The sequence below is a fragment of the Centruroides sculpturatus genome, unplaced genomic scaffold, assembly GCF_000671375.1.
Source record: "Centruroides sculpturatus isolate CEXI.00-Female unplaced genomic scaffold, Cexi_2.0 scaffold863, whole genome shotgun sequence".
NCBI lineage: Eukaryota > Metazoa > Arthropoda > Arachnida > Scorpiones > Buthidae > Centruroides > Centruroides sculpturatus.
In genome coordinates, this window is record NW_019385531.1 from 10,010 (window position 1) to 30,345 (window position 20,336).

General features: G+C 28.9%; 1 protein-coding gene across 1 annotated transcript; it reads right to left on the reverse strand.

The window, feature by feature from the left end:
- Positions 1-21: 21 nt before the first annotated feature.
- On the reverse strand, positions 22-20,053 carry LOC111639868 (EGF domain-specific O-linked N-acetylglucosamine transferase-like). The gene is made up of 13 exons (XM_023385820.1): positions 19,825-20,053; positions 19,597-19,753; positions 18,735-18,832; positions 14,582-14,690; positions 14,242-14,342; positions 12,978-13,082; positions 5,608-5,714; positions 5,227-5,330; positions 3,742-3,828; positions 518-589; positions 239-325; positions 96-164; positions 22-36 (listed from the first exon to the last, which is right to left on the reverse strand). Coding segments are annotated over exons 1-13 (1,113 nt in total). The 5' UTR covers positions 19,827-20,053.
- Between the last annotated feature and the right edge of the window lie 283 nt (positions 20,054-20,336).

Sequence of the window (20,336 nt, forward strand, 5' to 3'; positions counted from 1 at the left end):
TCAAAGGACTTTGAATGCATGTTAATCCCAATTGAGCTAAATAAAAAACAAGTTTATAAGAACAGTTATTATTGTTAAAAATTAAATAAACTTACTTCATTTTCATTCAATATCTGTCTGAAAGTCGTTGCTCTTGACAATAACGTAATTATAATTTTCTTTCCCTAATTTAAAATATATTTCTTTAAGTTATTTTATTTATTTATAATTTTTTAAATGAAAGTGTTAATATACTCACAGAATATTCATCTTGCTTAATATTTAATTTATGTAAAACATGTTTAGAAAAAGCATGGAATAAACCACTTTTGTAACAGCCTGGTATCTATAAAATTCATTATATTTTCTAATTAACTCAAAGAATATGTAGAAAGTAAAAGTTATTAATAATAAATATTTTATTTTAATTTATATGTAATGAGTTTAGTATACTGAAGTTACATATATCATCTATTTTACTTTTATACATAAATTTTTAGAATATAAAAAATTGATTATATTAAAAATATATTCATACCAAAGGCATGTTATAATACATTCCAAAGATCATTCGAGGTAATAATGGGAATACAACATCTTTGAAACACACCTAAATTATTAAAATAAAAATTAAATATTTCTTTTGTTCTTTAATATATTTATAATGTAATTCAATACTTTAAAAATGTAACATTATAAAAAAACTTTTAAAAATTAAAATTTAATTATTTTTAGCATATATATATACACACACACACATGCTTATAATTACTGATATTGTTATCAATGTATTGTAAACAGTGTAATTCTTGACATTACTGTTTAGCTACTTCCCATTTCTATGGAAAATATATGACACAAGGGACAACTCTTAAAGAATTGCTTCCTAGAGTCATGTCTTTTTCCTTAGATAAGAGAAAAAGAATAAACAATAGTGTTGAGAATTACACAGTCTACAATTCAAGATCATTCATTACCCATGACTTTTTGTGAATATTGTAATCAATTATTTAAGTATCAGTTATTATAATAATCAATTAATTATCTAAATTAGCACATTGCAAAACATATAAGTCAAAATACTACTAAAAAGTTTCATTTACAAAAATCAGAATTTTAGTTATAGTTAACATTTTCTTTAGGTAAATAGGCAATTTTAATTATTTTTTCACTCTATCAATAATAAGCAAGTATTATCAATCTTAACAAATGATTTAAAAGTTAAATATTTATTGTTTTAAATATTATTTGTTTGCAGTACAGTAATTTAAATTGCTGGCAGCTTTTACTTCAATTATATGTTTTATTATTAATTATTAAGATTAATAATAATCATTAATAAATCTTTAACACACATTTTTTATACTTGTTTTATAATTGTCCTTTTAATGTCAGAGTGAACAAAACCAGAATTTCCACTAAATGTAGCGTCATTTACTTACCCTCACTTAATGCAATCTGTAAGGGTGAGTCCCAAAGTGATTACAATAAGTGCTTTCTATTGTATACTGTATATATATACAAGAAATAAGCATTAAGCAGTGCATATTTTCAAAGGACATGCTTCCATTCAACTTCCAGGTATCTGCAGATGAAATACCATATTTCTTTGTATTTAATAAAGCGTGTAAAGGTCAAAGGAATGCATCATCATAAATAAAAAGAGATAAAACAATTGCTTTAATAATGTTTAAAACAAAACAAAAATTTATATCTGAAAATGGGCGACTAACTCATTTTCAGATATCAATAATCTAAAAGATTAGAACATTGAATAGTGTACTATGATCTAATCCATTATGTTTGAAAGTACTTCTAAATGTTTTTGTTATGTTTTAAACTCCATTAAAGCAATTATTTCAACTCATAAAGATCAGCATATTGACAAGTGATTACAAAAATTTTAGACATTTTATATATGTATATACAGGGTCACACTGTCTGTTGCAAAATTTGCAATTTACAAAAATTATATTTCATCCAGCCAGATGAAAAAGCCCTGAAAAGAGTCCCTCAATGAAAAAGAGTATCACAGAACATGAAACAGTCTTAATCTGATACAATTTTACTGTTAATAAACAAAAATAAAGTTGCCTGAGAAACTTAGTCATAAAAACCTCTGCACTTTTTTATATTGTCAGTCAGCCTTCCATTTCAGGTTGGCACAAGAAGTTGCAGTAAGCAAAAAAGTAATCTGTTTAATAACTTTCTATTTTGGCAACTGTTATAAAAAAGCCAGGGTAACCCTGATATATAATGTGTTCCAATTTACCATCTTCCACAGCTGGATGGTTGAGGCAGTTAAGACATCTGTGTACCACTGTAAGGACCTGGGATCAAACCCAGATGAATAACACTCCAGAAAATTTTTATTGAATGTCAGTAGGGCAGTTTTTCACGACTCTTCCATTGCCTATTGTAAACATGGTCAAAATCCACAATGGATAAAGGAAAAAGGCCCATTTAGTATCCTCAGGGAAAAAAGAGTTTAAAAAAAAAAACCTTTATCATCATCAAAACTGATGCCCAGGTGATTAAAGTATTCCTTCCTCTTTAGGAAATCCATTTTCAATTCTGATTTGGATCCTTAGAAATTTTTCAGATGTTATCCCAGAATTTCAGACCCTGTTCCTCATTATTATAATCTGAACCAGTATAGTTGCAGTACTTATAATGCACGCTAACTACAGAATAATTGTTTCTAATTACCATAAAGCAATGTGTGTTAGAAAAGTGATGTAATCAGATATTATCATTGTTATTTTCACCAATATGACTAAAATTAAAAATTCTTCTTAGAATTTTAAAATTAACCTGTATAAATTTATTACTTAATTAAATATATACTGTAAATATAATGTAATTTGGACTAAAGGAATGCAAGTGAGTCACCATCTTGTATTAAATTTAAATTAAATTTCTACATTTAATTAGCCAAGTTATGATACAATGAATTCAGTGTTATCATTTGAATAACTTATAATTTGAGTCTACTTTATTGTATAAATTTATACGACTTGTATCAGTACATTTCAAATAGGAAAAACAGTATACTTTTTTCTATATTTGTTCTAAAGTCACTCACTATAGTTACATCATATCCTCTCATAAGTTATTCAAAATGGCCAGCCCTGATTTCGGCCCTTTACCATCATTTTTCAAATGGCATCACAGCTTACATCATGTCCTTCCACTAAGGGCACTGTGATGGGTTGGCAAAAATAGTTAGCTCACTATTAATGTTGTGCCGATAACTGATACATCAAACCAAAACTGATAACTGTTTACAATATCAATACGTTAGATTTTAGAATTTAATCAATTTACCAAAACCATTAAAATACTGACTTTCACAAACAATGTCAAACACTGGTATTTATTGTCAATGATAAATAGTAACTGTCTTTTACCAAAACAATTTCTCCAACTGTCAGACTGTACTAGTGTTAAGTTCAGAGGAAGTTGTTGCAGTTTAACATTGATGATTTATCAGTCCAGCAGTATTTAAACAAAATAATTTATTTCTTAGTCTTACTTTCTAATTCCCATTTTGACTTAAGAATATGATTGCTGAAATATACACAATTAATTAAAGCTATGGAAAAATAATACAGTCTACAAGTTGTGACTTTAGACATGGCTGACTAATTTTTTAACTTTAAATCTCTTTTCACCAAAATAATAAAAATATTGTCAATTATTACATCATAAAATTAATATTCTAAGCTGCAAACCTATAAAAGTAATTGTAATACCACTCACTCTCTTTCCTTTAAACTGTTCAAGATTAAGTAATGGATGCTTAGTAAATGCTTTCCAAGTAATCTCAAAATTGCTTCTGTATGGTATCTGGAAATATTCATATCTATTAATTTGTTTAGCTTTAAAGTCAACCCATATGGGTTGCCTGTAATATTGTTAAATGCCTGTAATATTCTGTTTACAACCAGCTTTGACACCATCCTAATTACAATCAAAGCTGAATGTAAACAATATTACAGGCTAATTAATATAGTAGTTAATTTGGATATATAAAATGGATTAATATCAAAGTAATTCAAAATATATAAAAAACATTTGCCTATTAATTCTAAACATTTTCATTTCTTTCCTGCTATAAATTATCTACAGTAATGTTTTATGTTGTTTATGTTTCAGACCATATAAATTAAAAATTTTTTCATGCAGGTTAACTTTTTTCCTATGAATTCTAAAATTTATTTAATTAAAATTGTTAAGAAATAATTGGACAGTAAAAATTTTATGCTAAAAGCTGCATCTACAAGGATATTATGTACAGTACTTGTACTGTACAGTACATAATATACATGTATCTATGTTGCTCTTTTATTTAAATGAGCAACATAGATGATCGAATGGCTAATGCAGTTAAAAAGCAACAGCCTACTGTTTTAGAAACCTGGAATCAAATCTGTGTAAAATCTGGAATCAAATCAGTCTTTCCCAGATATAGCATCCAATCCCTAACAACCTGATCATCCTACTTAGTGTGGGCCTGAACCACAATAGGTAAGAAAAAAAATGCCCTCTTAGTAGTATCCACAGAATGAAAAAAAATAAAAATAAGCAATACAGTATATATATCTCTTCAAAGTGAAAACTATGAATAAAAGTTTTAATATATTGATATTTTCTTTAAATATAAACAATCTATTTAACATTACACTATTATATTTAATTCAATTTAATTCATTTTAATTTCACTTTATTAATTTTTTTTGTATAATTATAACTTTCCTTATAATGATTGTAATATATTCTGAAATCATGTCTTCCTTTGTTTGAATAATTTGTTATCACTACTAGGTGCTTTTACAGATACTTGGCAATTCTGTCATCAACTTTGATTTGGGAATTTTTTTATTTATAACATGTCTCGGAAAATAAAAAAATTCCTGAATAAAAGTTAATGACCGCATTGCCAAGTGTCTGTATAAGCACCTAGTAGTGATAACAAATTATTTCCTGATAATTTTAAATTTATAAAAGTTTGAACATAGATATGTTTTCTTTTTGTGAATGTATTGATTCTAATTTCTAACACACTTGACAATTTTCACAGCTGATGATGTTCTTATAAAAGAATGAAAACATTTCGAAATAAAAATTTAATTTGGTTTCCTGAATTAAACAATTTTTCTCATCGTTTTAAATATGGCACCAAGTTCAAACGTTATTTTTGTTCATTGTTTTATTTACATTGATAATGATATTGAAAATACTCACAGTGTCCCATATAAGAATAAATACATCTGTAGTAAAGCTATTGTTTAAATGTAAGGATGCATACAAGTTCAAAAAATCACAAAAATGATGATACATATTCACAGCTATAAAAAAAATAGACACAATTTTAATTTATAATTATATTAACATCAATTCAGATTTCATAATAATATATATATGATTTTTAATTAAAATTTACAATGGAATACATTTTAAAATATCCAAGCATCACTTTAAATATTATAAAATCTATAATGCTGCAATCGCTTCAAAATTTACAATGTAATTAATTAGATTTAGCTTTAAATAGATATAAAATTCATTACAAAATAAAACTTGTTAGAGATTTATAAATTTATTAGATCCTTTAAATTAACTTACGTGCATCAAGCTTCATTATAAATGTTGGTTTCGTAAACACGGTATCACATTTCTTATCTTGAATTGGACGATATGGAAGTTCTGTAAAATGCTCAAGTTCAGCAAACCTATAATACATTTAGAATATTTAGATTTAATCAAGATTTATTTCATTTTTTAATAATTAATATTTCAAAGTAAGTTTTAATTGAAATGGAGATAAAAAAAAATTCATATTTACAAAATAGTATTACAGTGGTACCTCGGTATATGTCTGCTTTAGAATACATCCAATTCAGAATACATCCTGTTTGGACGAAACAAATTTTGCTCAGTACACGACTTTTCTTCGGTATACGACTTAATTCTACGCGCCATCTATGAACAAGTAGCACTATCGGTATACTAGACCAGACTAGACGTTCGCAGTGCAACGGTTTATAACTTTGTTAAATTTCTTCTGATTTTAATTTGTAAGTAAAATTTTATTATTTAAATTAATCATGAATTGCAAGAAGGCAAGTGAAAAGCAACAGAAAACTAAAAGAATGACTAGAATCACAATGAAACTGATAAAAGAGATTGCTGAGAAATATGAAGATGGCACGCATGTTCGAGATTTTAACTGTTGCATACCGTATTCCGAGAACGACAATATCGACAATCGTGAAAAATAAATACATTATTAAATCTGCTAACGCTAACGTTGCGAAAAGAGTTAAATCAATTTCTAAACAGAGACTGAAGACATTAGATCATGTTGAGAAATTGCTTTTGCTTTGGATAACTGAAAAACTGAAAATGTGCTGGAGACAGCATATGGAAGCAATTATTTGCGAGAAAGCTAAAAAGATACATGCTGATCTCATGAAAAATCAAGCAGGAACTAGCCAGGAAAGTGACATGTTTAAAGCCAGCCATTTTTTTTTTTTACATGAGAACGGATTAATCATTTTTACATTACTTCTTATGGGAAAGGTTGGTTTGGTATACATCCTATTCGGTATAAGTCCAAACATCAGGAACGGATTAAGGTCGTATACCGAGGTTCCACTGTATTTGAAAGTCTTATTATTTTGAAAATCCTATAAATATATTAAAAAATAAAGAGATAATGTTACAAGTTTACTATAAAGGTCCATCCATTAATTACATACAAAGATTTTGAGCTACCTTTGATCCCTCTCACTGTTGTGTACAATGATGTATTTTTGGCAAACCCTTTAATTACATGAACAATATTAGTGGACTCTCCTGATATTGAAGAAAGGACTTTAAAAGTTCTGCAAATATTTCTAACAGTTCATAAACTATTAAAAAATTCAAGTAGAAAATCTCAAAACCCTTTCTCCCTATCATGTACAATGATGTACTTTTCATGACACCTCTCCCCCAAACTGTACATACAAGTAATTAATGAGTAGCCCCTAATCTACAGAATAAAAACTGTCAATAAGCTATCTTCAATAAACAAAAATTTTATATTCACAAGCATATGTCTCAGGTCTTTTATGCATTTCAACCAAACCAAATTAATTAAAGACAAAAATATTTCTGCCTTAATAACTCTTATTGATTTGAAAAGAAAATTAGTTAAAGTTTCAATCCTTGTTTACAAGATAATGGATCAAATTGCTTTTTAAGAAATCACTATTGGAATTTTAAGAATGAACAAATTTCAATAATGATTTTAGAAAATTAAGTTTCTTTTATAATATAAATTATTTTGCTTAAAAATACTTAGTTTCCCATATAAGTATAAACACATCTGTAATAAAGTTATTGTTTAGATGTAAAGATACACACAAGTTCAAAAACTCATTAGCATCAAGTTTAACATTTTATTGCAATATAGATTCAACAAATGTGTTAGCACAAACTTGGACAGAACAGAGAATGATGTACTGTTCAAGGATGTTAAAGACCATGATTGCAATGAAATAAGAAATGGGAATGATGGTAATGAAAGTTCTGATAAAGATGAAAGTGATGAAATATTGCTTAAATGACTTGGGCCAATACAGTAGGTAGTGCTGTAAGGAACTGAGTCCGAGCATTATTTTTATTTAATTTTTACTTTGCTTTTTTCTATTTTTGTTTGGGGTTTATGTTTTTGTTAGGATGAAGGTTCCCTCACCACTCACCTTAGTAACTAAAACGAAACTAAGAGAGACGACTGAATGAAAAACCAACTCACCGATGAGACAAAGCACCATAGGAAAATTAATGTGCACTTGCACTCCCTGGCAAAAGTTTTGAAAAGAAGTTCCACAGTAAGAAAGAGGGGGGACACCCCACAAGTACTAAAATAGGGAACTTGCTAAACCTTATTAAATAAAACATCTCAAAAAATGTAAGAAAGAATAATGTAAAAGGTTAGTGAGAAATGTCGGAAACTAGGCTGCCAGGAAAAGACATGAGAATTAAATGTTAGATGTAAGTATGTAAATGAGGAGAGTGATTCCAGTCAGAATTGTGACATCACCTCAGAGTATAAAGCCACTACGCTGAGAGAAGACAATCGGGGTGAGCTCCAGACAGCAAGCGAGTGAAGTGCAGTCCAGAAAGCGATCGAGGCGATTTCCAGAGTGATAGAAGTTATTTCCAGAGATTTTGAAAGCGAGTCTTGAGGATAGAGAAAGGAAGCTGGAGAAAGGATAATAGGTTCCTAGTATTGAGGTGACAAATAGGATCTTAGTTTTGTAAGAATTGTTGTACATAGTTTAAGGAATTGAGATTGTTGAGTTTCAAAGGGGAATAGTTCTAAGTTAGTAAATAGATTGCATTATTTTGCCGATTGTTCGAATTGTTGATTTTTCATTGAATAAATTGTTTTTGTTTGTTACTAATTTTGTAAATAGTATTTAATTGAGTTCATATTAAATATTTGACTTTTTACTGGCCTTGTATATAGTTATTTCGGTGCACACGTAAGTCCAGACCTGGCACACTAACCACAAACCCGCATAAAGTACCTGTTAGGTTAATGGATGACATACAGGCACACAGTCCTGTGTCATTTAACAATCATTGCAAACTAATTAGTACTTTACAGTATTAACAGTAATGTAATTAACGTAACTGAATCTTTAGTACAGTAGAAGATCCATATTCTTAGAAGAATATTTATTTGTCCATTTTGCACATTTGCAACAAATTTTTCATATTAACAAAATTAAAATTCACATATTCATAAAACAACAGATAATGAGCAATTATTTATTGTGACATCATCACAATGCCAGGCTACAATTTTTAATCATTCTTTTAATTTATTTGATTTAAAATATATGTTCTCCACCTCAAATTGGTAGTGGCTTATTCCTGTACATCATACTCTTCCTTTAACGATAGAGTTGTGCTGGTCATCTATCTAACACCTTTCAGGAAAAAATTTTTGAACTGAAATAATGTGACTTCTTATTTGCATTGGGCATTCATATATAGTTAATCAGGACGTTTTGCCAGTATGCTTTCCATATCTGGTCTCAACTTTCATCTATGTAACTCCGTTGTTGAGATAATAGAAGGACAGACAGACAAACAACAGCAAAAATTTATAGTTCTACACTTTTTTCAAATTGCAGCCCAAAGAGAAAATTAAATAATTTTTAATTCTTTTACCTTATTTGTAATACAACTCTAGATCCGATGTGGCCCAAGGATTACATGGCCCTCAATCTTCTAATTTGTGGCCCCAGCATTGTCAATATAATTTCATTTTCCTGAGTTCTGCCTCATGCCATTATGCAACCTTAATTAAGCTGATTCACGATGAAGAACATTTAAACTAAATTTAATCAGTAAAAAGATGAGAATAAATTACATATTTCTAATTTGACAAATATTTTAGTAGCTAGTGTAATGGAGATTATCAAATATATTGATAGTCAGGAGGCTTAAAAACTTGTAACACTGTATGAAAAAATGCATGCAGCTTGTTGGAAGTCTACAAAGTTCATTTGCAGCCTGCATTCAGAAAAGGTTGTGCTCTGGATCAACAATGTTTAAATTCATATCATACTTCTAAAGGAAGTATTGAAAATTTTAGAAAAAATGTTCTGCAAAACAAAGATTTTAGGATAAAAATCTAAAACAGGGGTGTCCAACCTTTTTGTTTCTCTGGGCCACATTGGATGAAGTCTTGGAGTTTTGGGCCACAAGTATATATTATATAGGCCTATACTTGTGGCCCAATATACAAGTATATTTCAGGATTAACATGTTTGGATTATAATAATAAGTATTAAAACTTTATCATGAATAAGAATATTTAAAAAAATTACTTATACAGACATTTTCAATTTTTACTTAGAAATAGATAAATTCATTTATTAAAAAAAAGACAAGCGAAAATTTATTTAAAAACACAAATATTTGTTATATTTGGGTCACTAATTAATAAAAACCCTCATTTTACACCATTTTAAAGTACAGTTGTTTTAGTTTTTTAAACTGACGGTACTGAGAGACATCTGTAGAGCAATAACAGCCGGACTGTCGCCATATCTGGGATAGTGACTAAAGAAGACGTAAGAAAGGGATTCCGCGAAGGAAAAAAATAGTACCTAAATTCGCCGGTAGGGGTGGATTTGGCGCTGTCGTAGCGAAACAGCTAAGAATTTGCATAAAACCCAGCTGCAATTAACAAACACACAAATGAATAATCGGACAGAGGTTTCAGTGCAATAATGAAAGTTTAATTAATCGTCAAATAATCTTCTCCTCCTTCAATGTGACCACCATCCTGCTGGACATCACATTGCATCATGAACACCGTGTTCTCTACAGCCGAACGTAACATGTCTGCAGGAATGTTCATCATAGTTCGAGAAATGTTGTTCTTCAAGGTCATCAGGTTGGGGACACCACCAAGATAGACCTTGGACTTTAAGTAACTCCACAGGAAAAAGTCACATGGGGTTAGATCGGGGGTTAGAACCTTCAACGAGTGCAATCGCAACATCACTGTCTGTGCAGACACGGGTTTTTGCCCTCTACCAGGCTGAACTGCTAAGGATCCTGTCTCTTCAAATTTCTTTATCAAGACTTTCTCTGCATTAATTCATAGAGGACCTCTGTGCCAGTTGTTACGGGTTCTAAACTCACGAAGAGCGCCCGGTGCGCTCGATTAGTTAAGATAATAAAGATTCACAAGCAACGCACGCTGAGGTAAGGAAAGATTCATGTTGAACTCTGCTGAAGTCCGGAATGCACTTCGGACTTTTGTGCTTGCCTATTAAGCTCAAATTAGGTGGTACTGCTGTCGACCACGTCATTGTGAATTCGGATTTTGAGGTGTTACCAGCGCGTTAAGCAAATTCTTAGCTGTTTTGCTACAACAGCGCCAAATCCACCCCTACCGGCGAATGATGGGAAAGAGATTTCTTTTTGAAATCTCTTTCCCATGTTGTCCTTAGTCACTCTCTCAAATTTGGCAGCAGTCCGGCTGTTAGATTGCTCTACAGATGTCTCTGAGTATCATCAGTTTAAAAAAAAACATCCTGTATTTATGAATAATATAATAATATGTAAAAAGTAGCTAAAGAGCCAAATGATAGTTTTTCTGTCAAACAAAAGAAAACGTAGCCACATTTGGCGCAATATAGCCAAATGTTGCAACGTTGGAAGGAATACTAAATAATGCTGGAGTTGGGACTCAAGGATTATAGACCCAAATGCGGGACAAAGGACAAAAGATAAATAAATGAGGAAGGTTGGAAAATTAAAGGTCAATATTTACATAACAGAAGGTTTATTTAACCTTTCTCACTACTTTTCATCTTTCGGATTTTCTCTTCTTTCCCCGAATTTGGGACTATAATCTTTGAGTCACAATTCCAGCTTTATTTAGTATTTCTTCCTCATTCACACATTTCCAAGTATTTGAAAATATTTCCTTTCTACTGAAAAATAGAATATGTATAAAGTTTGTGAAACTTCTTTTTTGAGTTTATGCCGTTGAAATAAATAAATAAAAAATGAATAAATAAAATTTTTTGGTTTTGTTTACATGTTTATTGGGCCGCATTGGAACTTGCCTTGGGCCGCATGCGGCCCGCGGGCTGGACACCCCTGATCTAAAACTTAAAAGAAGAGTTAAATAACAAAATACAAGTCACATTACCAAGAACTGTTGTAAGGCTTCCAAAGAATGGCAAATCAAACAAAAATAAGATGTTATTTTGAGAATAAACAAATAAATTTCTTTGTATGAAAATGTGTTTTTTATTTTCTAATTATAAGTATTTTTATCTCCCAATCTTATCTTTCCAATATATTCCTTTTTCTACATGTATGGTTTCAATGATTTTTGCATATGCAGCAATTTTGTAGAATGTAACCCTCATAAATAGGGAGCTTCTGTTGTATATGTAAAAAATATATTTTAATTATAATTAAAACCATTTATATATATATATATATATATGTACACAACACACACATACAAGGTGTGTTCAAAAAGTATTGGACCTTTGATCGGCAAAAAAAAATTTATTGACTTTGAGGTACAAAACCCTAATCCCCTTCAAAGTAGTCTCCTTGGTAATGTATACACTTCTCCCAGCGTTCCTGCCATTGCTGGAAACACTGCTGGAATGCATCTTTTGGAATGGCCATCAGCCGGTCCGTCGGATTCCGCACGATGTCTTCTCTCGACTAAATTCGGGTTCCTTTTAGCGGCATTTTCAGCTTGGGAAATAGCCAAAGGTCACACGGAGCCATGTGGGGAGAGTACGGAGCGTGACGAACCACAGGAGTATTGTGTTTGGCGACGAAAGCCCGAATCAGATGCGCAGAATGGGCGGATGCGTTATCACGATGGAGCTGCCAAGTTTTGATCGACCACAGATCCGGTCGTTTGCGTCGCACTGTATCGGAAAGACGACGAAGGACCTCCTGGTAGTACTCCTTTGCGATGGTTTGGCCTTGTGGTGCGTACTCACGACACACCACCCCACGAGAGTCGAAAAAACTGTCAACATGACCTTTGATATTGCTGCGGACCTGCCGCGCTTTTTTTGGCCTCGAGGATCGTCCCCGAAAGCCTGCTGAATCTTGCGAATGGTTTACGCTTGGGTATCGCCAAGGTTTTTGGCAAAATTTGATGTAATATCGCTGCTCACGTTGTTCAGTCATTTTCCAGCTTAGTGGAATCCGACGAGAGCGCACTACATGACCTCACTCATAGGCCGATTGCCAACTACTGACGTTTCCTGCAGGTGGGAAAAAATTCAGGGCTGTGCATGACTCCACAACTCCACCGAAGGAGGCCTCTCGCGCATCATTGGTTTATGCGGGGAAAAAAAGGTCCGATACTTTTTGAACAGACCTTGTACAAATGTAGTTATATAATATAATCATTATTAAATGATTGATTTATAATTTACCATGATTGAAGTGGACTCTTATGCTCTCCTTCTTTTTTTAATTGCATTTTATTTAATTTACAATGGCCTCCTACTTCGCCTTTCTGTACCACATCATCTCGATATCTAATAAATAATAATGTTTTATTTTCCTATTTTAAATTTAAAAAATTAATAAAATTTAATATAAAAGTTTCTAAAATTAAAATCAAAATCTTTATTTTATAATTTAAGAATTTCATTAAACAATTTCACAGATAAAATTCTAACTATTTATATAATATTAGATTTTATTATTTAATTAAATTTACAATAATTGTAATACAAAAAAATAATCATTATCAAAAGATTATTATTGTAAAATTTAAAGAGTTTTCTGTACAACAAATATAATTTTTGGTCATATAATATATGACCAAAAATTACCATATCATAATTACTGTTTGAAGCAATGAAAAATAATTTAATTTTACTAAAGAATACAACTTTACAATAATTTTGAATACAAAATAATTGATGATTTTACACCAGAGCTGACACTGACAAACATTTGAATAATTTGCAAATTGCTAAAAAATTTATAGAAAATTTCAGCTGCAAAATAAACTGTAGAGTCTATTGCCATTTTGTTATTAAATGCTGATATTCAATATTAATTTTTAAACTTTATGATTTAAGAATTACTTGCAAAACGTTTATTAGTCTATCCCCACATGAATAATTAGATCAATAGTTTGTTACAGAGTTTTAAAATATTTATATTTTTCAAATTCTGTTGAACCTAATCAGTAACTTGCTGAAAAATACAAAAAACAATTCATGTGCTATCAGTTATATCAAAAAAAAAACTTATTTATTTGCAATGTTAAGTTATTTGAAAACTTATAATCATGCATTATTTTCAAATTTTATATTATAAATGTATATGATTATATAAAACATAAAGCAGAATTTTAAATAGTCAGTGTGAAATACGAAACATTTAAACATTATTTTACCTTCTTAAGTGTATTATTATTTGAATTTCTAATATTTTAAACTTCACATCATGTTTTCGAAACTCATTTTCAAGTGTTCAGTAATTTTTCTTGATAATTAGCTTGTAAAATTATAAAATGTAAAATACTAAAATGTTAATAATTATAAATTTAAAAACAATTTTATTATTTTACTCTTTTAATCACCTAATCCATGTATTAATTTTACATAGGTAATAATGTATCTTAATTTATTGGATATAAGAGTAAGAATTTTAATAATTAACCCAGAACAAATGCTTACTGACCTTATTGGTTCTGGAAGTTTTTCAAGTGATTTGAAATGAAAAATTATATTCCTTGCCCTACAAAATCTAGTATATTTGCTGCATTCAAGTAAACTATCATCCTGTAAATAAACTTGCATTAAATTATTTTTGACGAAATAAGATTTATATTAAACAAGTTTAATGAAGAAAATTATTGGCTTTCATTTATCAAAAACAAATTTAGTTTAATTACATGTTCCTAATATTAAATTAAAAATCATTATAGTCATAATTACAACTCAATATAGGCTTATTTTTATTAAATATATATATAAAACAATTAAAGGAATTTTATAATAAAATTAAAATTTATATTTACAGGATGTTCTGGTAAACATAATGTGATTAACTCATTCCTTCTTTCTTTAATGTAACCAAAATCTCCTTGAGTATAAAAAGTATGGATCTGATCTTTTTTTGACGTAACCCTATATTAATGAAAAAGTAATAAAATTTACATCACAATAGTTTTAAAAATAAACACACTAAAAGTTTTCAAAATATCAAAACTTGATTAAAAAATTTATGCCTTGTTAATATATTTTGTTAAAGAATATATTATATATAAATTTGAAATACATGAAAATATAAGATGAGGGAATTTATCATGATATTCCTATTTTAAATGAACAACTGAATATATGTGCTAAACCAGAATTTTCAATAACTGGTTTATTTACAATTCATTTTTGTAAAATTATGTTTAATTTTATGCTGTTTTATTAAACATAAAATTAATAAAAATTCAAATGTAAGGTTAATTAGTACTTATAAATAATCTATATAGTACAAATTTTATTGTTGAAAAATGGAAAAATGTTGTGTACTAGTATAAAGATGAAGCTAAATAAATAGAACTATGTCCCTTCCTAACTACTGAGCCGTGAAGGTCAACATACTAACAAGAAAGACTGGATTTTCAACACAAATCATATTGTCTCATCCCTATAAATAAACAAATTATTCTACCAAAATTTACAAGGCATAATTCTACTTACGTACTCAAAAAGTCTTTAATGTAAAATATTAGTAGTGTAAAATTAAATTCCATTTGTCCATTATTCAAATAATTAATTTCAAATTTACTTTCGTATAAAGTTAAATTTATATTTTATTACTATAAAACAGTAATAATCAGACAATTATGAATACATTTCTAAGAAACCGTGGCATGAAAATTTTACACAATAAAATACTAATTTTTAAACTCATAATAAGAAATTTATACAAATGACTTATATAATACTAATTATCAAATAAGATATGGTTAGAATGTAATGTTAATTTTCTTAAATGATATATAATTTTCTTTCAATTATAATAAAATATATTTAATTAAAAATAAACTATCCTAATATTTTATGCTTTATTATTGTAATTATATTAAAATATATTATAATGTTAACATTAAAATAAAGTGTATTTTAAGTATATATGAAGAAATTTGCAATAAAAAATTTAGTTTTTGTTTTCAAAAGTGGAATTTTTTCAATTTTAAATACAATATTATTAGAATTTTTTGTATATTTGCTATATTAATAACTGTCATTGCAATTATATTTTATTAAATTTTATATATAGTTAAATTTGCCTACTTAGACACCTTCTGAATTGTAATTATCAATGGATTTATTTAAATTTATATATTCTAAATTTTAATTATGTTATTAGAATATAAAGTTAATTAAAGTATAATTATTTCTTTTTAATGACTCTGAATAGAGAACAATAATTGCATTTATAAAGCTTTCTGAATAAGAACAGTAGAACCTCCATTATCCGGATTTTCGATTATCCGGATTGTTCAAAATAAACAAAAATTTTACGAATTTGCTGATTTGCACTTGGCGAATTACGACACTGTTTATGTACGTGATGGAATGCATAACTTTTTTTGTTTCAACAACGTCTCACCCAGCACAGTGGTCGTAAACTCTTAAATATATTTTACGTAGTAATAAAAATATAACTTGACATACGTATTTATAAATAATTTATATTCAAATTACATCATTTCTATGACCAAGGGCGGCGTAAGGCATGGACGACGTGGGCCACCGCCTATGCCTCGCGGTCCGAAGGGCCTCGCGCCTCGAAGGTTTATGCATTACTTAAAAGCCGCGAACGCGACGAAAAAATTTTACTCGTCATAAAACGATAAATAGTTTGTCAAATTTTTATTCATAAAAATGCAGTTTCAACTGCTTTTTATTTTATAAAATCCGTCTTCTTGCGCCACCAGAGGGCCTTTTAAACAATAGGTAGTCTGTTAGCGTTGGTCAGTAGTAGTCCAAATTCAATACGAACGTTTGTTTCTTGAAAATTTGATCACGATTTAAATACAGTATTTACTTTTAATATTACCGATATGTCATCAAAAAGAAAACGTGTTGTATTATCATTAAAAGACAAATTAAAGTATCTGTTTCGATTATCCGGATTTTTCCTTATCCGGACTACCTTCATCCCCAATTAGTCCGGATAATAGAGGTTCTACTGTATTACATAAAGTTTTTCCTTACATTACATAATTACTTCATTATTTCACTAAAATTATTTCTGTATATCATGCATACTACTTCATATTGATTACAAAATATTGATCTCTTTGAAAAAGTTTATACTAAAAATGTAAAATTCATTCTTACTGATATCATTTTTGAAAATAAAAACAACCTCAATGTCTAAAGCAATCCCTTTAAACAGTACCACAAAAATCAAATTTACATCTTTAATAATAATTAAATTACTTTATTGTCATGAGAAAAAACATAATATATGGAAGAAAGTTCAGTGATGACAATAATTTAATGTTAACACACTAGCATCAACTCTAAAGTCATATATACGATACTATTTACATCTGAATATATATGCTATATATCACAAGACAAATATTAATTTTCAAATTTATAAATCTAAAAATGATAGGATTTTTATTAATCAAATATTTATGAAATTTTCTTCATGTCAAATTGTACAGTACAATAAAATAATTTAATATTTTTATTGTATTGTCAGATATTTTTTTAACTCTTCCATTCTGTAAGCACTAAAATGGCATTTTTTTTTTAGCAAGCCCATTAATTAAGGTTCAACCAGGCCAACAATAGAGTGGCTGGATGGTGAGGCAAAACATATCCAAACAGAACATCTCATGAAAACTTTCTCAGCTATTTTGATCTGTCCAGATTCAAATCATCCAAAGCTGTAGGATGCTACCTTAACCACTCAATCATCAGGCCATTGTATTGCTAGACTATTATTACCATATCTACTAGCATATAGGACAAGGTGCGACTTTAAAGATCAAAATAAAAAAAATTAGATTTACTAATACAGTTCTAATTTTATTTTGTTTAATCACAAGTAAAATATCAAATAAATGTAAATGCACGCATTGTCCCACAAAAATTACTGGCATTTTAAACTTTAAAGAAAAATCTTGTAAAGTTGACAACATAATTTGTTCACGTAAAGCTGGACAATCAGGAACTTTTTTTGCCAATTCTTAACAAGTCGAATCCACTCTCCATCAATTACACTTATGAGTTTCTTTGAATTCTGATTTCCAAATAATCATCCGTTTTCACGTGAGAATGGATTAAAACTTATATCATGCTCCCGTGAGATTTTAGAATTTCAATTTGGAATTTGATTCAAAAGTTTTGCTATTCCTATTGCTATCCATCTTTACTCCTAACAATATACAAGAATGGTTCAAACAACCCAGATAAAATACTTATGTTTTTAAATACAAGAGAATAAGCATCTGGTAAAAAATGCAAATACACAGTTCACAAAAATTATTTGCAAAGACATAAAGAATCTTTTGCTCACGCATATAGGACAACCTAGAAATTTGAAGCTGTGATAAATGAATAAAAACCTTGTCTTACATGCAAGTAAATACGGTAATTTCTTATTTTGATTATAATTTTTCTTTATATTAAAGTATTGTTTTTATGATACACGACACTTGATATTTTTATCAAGTTAACAGTACATAAATATTTTAATGTCTCAACTTAGTTTTTAAATTAAAATGAACAGTTTTAAAAGCTGTGTTACTTAAATATTTTAATATTAATAATTTATTTTGTTTTTAGAAATAAATCAAGAACTTTAAAAGCATTTAATTCTTTAAACATTAGACATTCATACGCATGAAAATACAATTACTATAATTTGATCATCATCAAATAATAAAACATATTTATAATTTTATATATAATGTTTCTGAATTTAGTTTTATTCCAAAAATGTAGTTATCTTTATCCACTTTCAATGATTAAAATTATTCTAAAAGATTAGTTACTTTTAACCCTTAAAAAGTTTATATATAACATGATATTGACAGTAATTTCATGTGTTATGTTTTTAAATTTGTATAAAGTAATCGGTAACCAAATAATCTTTATCAACTGCAAAAAAATGGAATATTTCCTATTTTATATTTTAATTTTACTTACCATCCTTTTGCTTCACCATCACAAATAGGATCAGAATATCTGTAACTTAGGGAACAGTTCTTTTCATATCCCCAACAGTTTTTCTTGTTTAAGTATTTCTGGAATTAATTATTAATTTTGGAAAAAATTAATTATAATTTTGTATATATATATAGGATGTCTCATAAGTCTGGAATCACAGGAGTTATGTCAATCTTTGTTTTTTATTTTACAGATAAAGTACAACACCAAGTATGCAGGAACAAATTCAAGTTATTTTGACGGAAGAAACCCACAGTTAGCATAAAGTTGCAAAGAGTTTAACAGGATACATTTAGATTTGTACCAATCACATATATCAATCCAGAAGCCTTAAACTGGGAGTCACAAACCGGCAACCTGCCAGCCTGATACATCCCGTTAAGGCTTTGTATCCGGCCTGCAGCCTGGATGATTTATTTTCTAAAACTAACTGTTTCTAACATCTTGTGGGAATTAAAACTTCTAACCGTTTACACAAGTCGTAAAGGCCCTGCAACAAAAAAGCCTTTTTTTTTAGTTTATGGTCTGTTTTGGTTTATCGAATAATGACGAATACAGTCCACATCCGACATACATCTATTTGATTGTCCCTTTGCAACATTTCAGTATTAGATCTCTACATTAGACTCTGGCAACTTCTGGCCGACTGTAGGTCTCCCCATCTTATTCCGCCACACGCTTTAGCCCTAGAAGAATAAACAAATATCAACATAATTCCTAAGGCTTATGAAACATTCATATATAAATTAAGTAACCATATAATGAAAAGTTAAACAGAAGTTACTTTCAGTTCATTCATTGATACAGACAAAGTACTTAAAAATAACTTCTACCAAGTTACCTTATAAGGACAATTCCTATTTTTTTCGCAGAGTGAAGCCAAATTCAAATTATTATTAAAGAAATAAGGCATGTGCTCTGGAGGCAAATTGATATCATCCCAAATACTCTTTAAACTTGCAAAATGGATAAAAGAAAGAAACAGCAAATATAATAACCTAAAATAAGGGGAAAAAACAAAGTTATAATGAATAAAATAATATAAGACATTAATAAAATAAATTTTTACATTTTATGGAAATCTTCCCTCGTGCTTATTTTATCATTTCAAAGCATTGTTACCATAAATCACAGTCTTTTTCTATTTTTCGCACCATTAAACGTAACGCCGGTTTTTTGTAATTTTTACAATATTTAATTTAAATTTAGAAAAGTACAATGCTTCATGTTTATTAGAAAATATTTTAAAGTTTTAAATTTTATATACAAAGAAAAGTTTCTTAGGTAAACCTTCACAGATGGCGCCACTAAAAAAAACACGTGTACTTCTATTCAGTTGTTTTATTTGATAATTACGTATACAACGAAATTAATATAAATGTTATTATTATTTTTTTATTATTAAAATTATCGAAGGTGTGATAAAAATAAATTTAAAATATATATATAAATTTTTATTGCTTTATATTCAGGATTCGTTTACAGAATTTTTTTTTCCATAACCAACGTGGGTTTAGCCAGGCCCGTAATGGGGCCTGACATATCAAGGACAGAACATCCATGAAAAATTCCCGTGGAGGT

Coding starts and splice junctions, on each gene's coding strand:
- LOC111639868 (XM_023385820.1), bottom strand. Junction 13,083..14,241: donor AAACTTCCAGAACCAATAAG/GTCAGTAAGCAT, acceptor ATTATTTATTAG/ATATCGAGATGATGTGGTAC. Junction 5,715..12,977: donor AAGAGTCCACTTCAATCATG/GTAAATTATAAA, acceptor AATGTATTATAG/GTTTGCTGAACTTGAGCATT.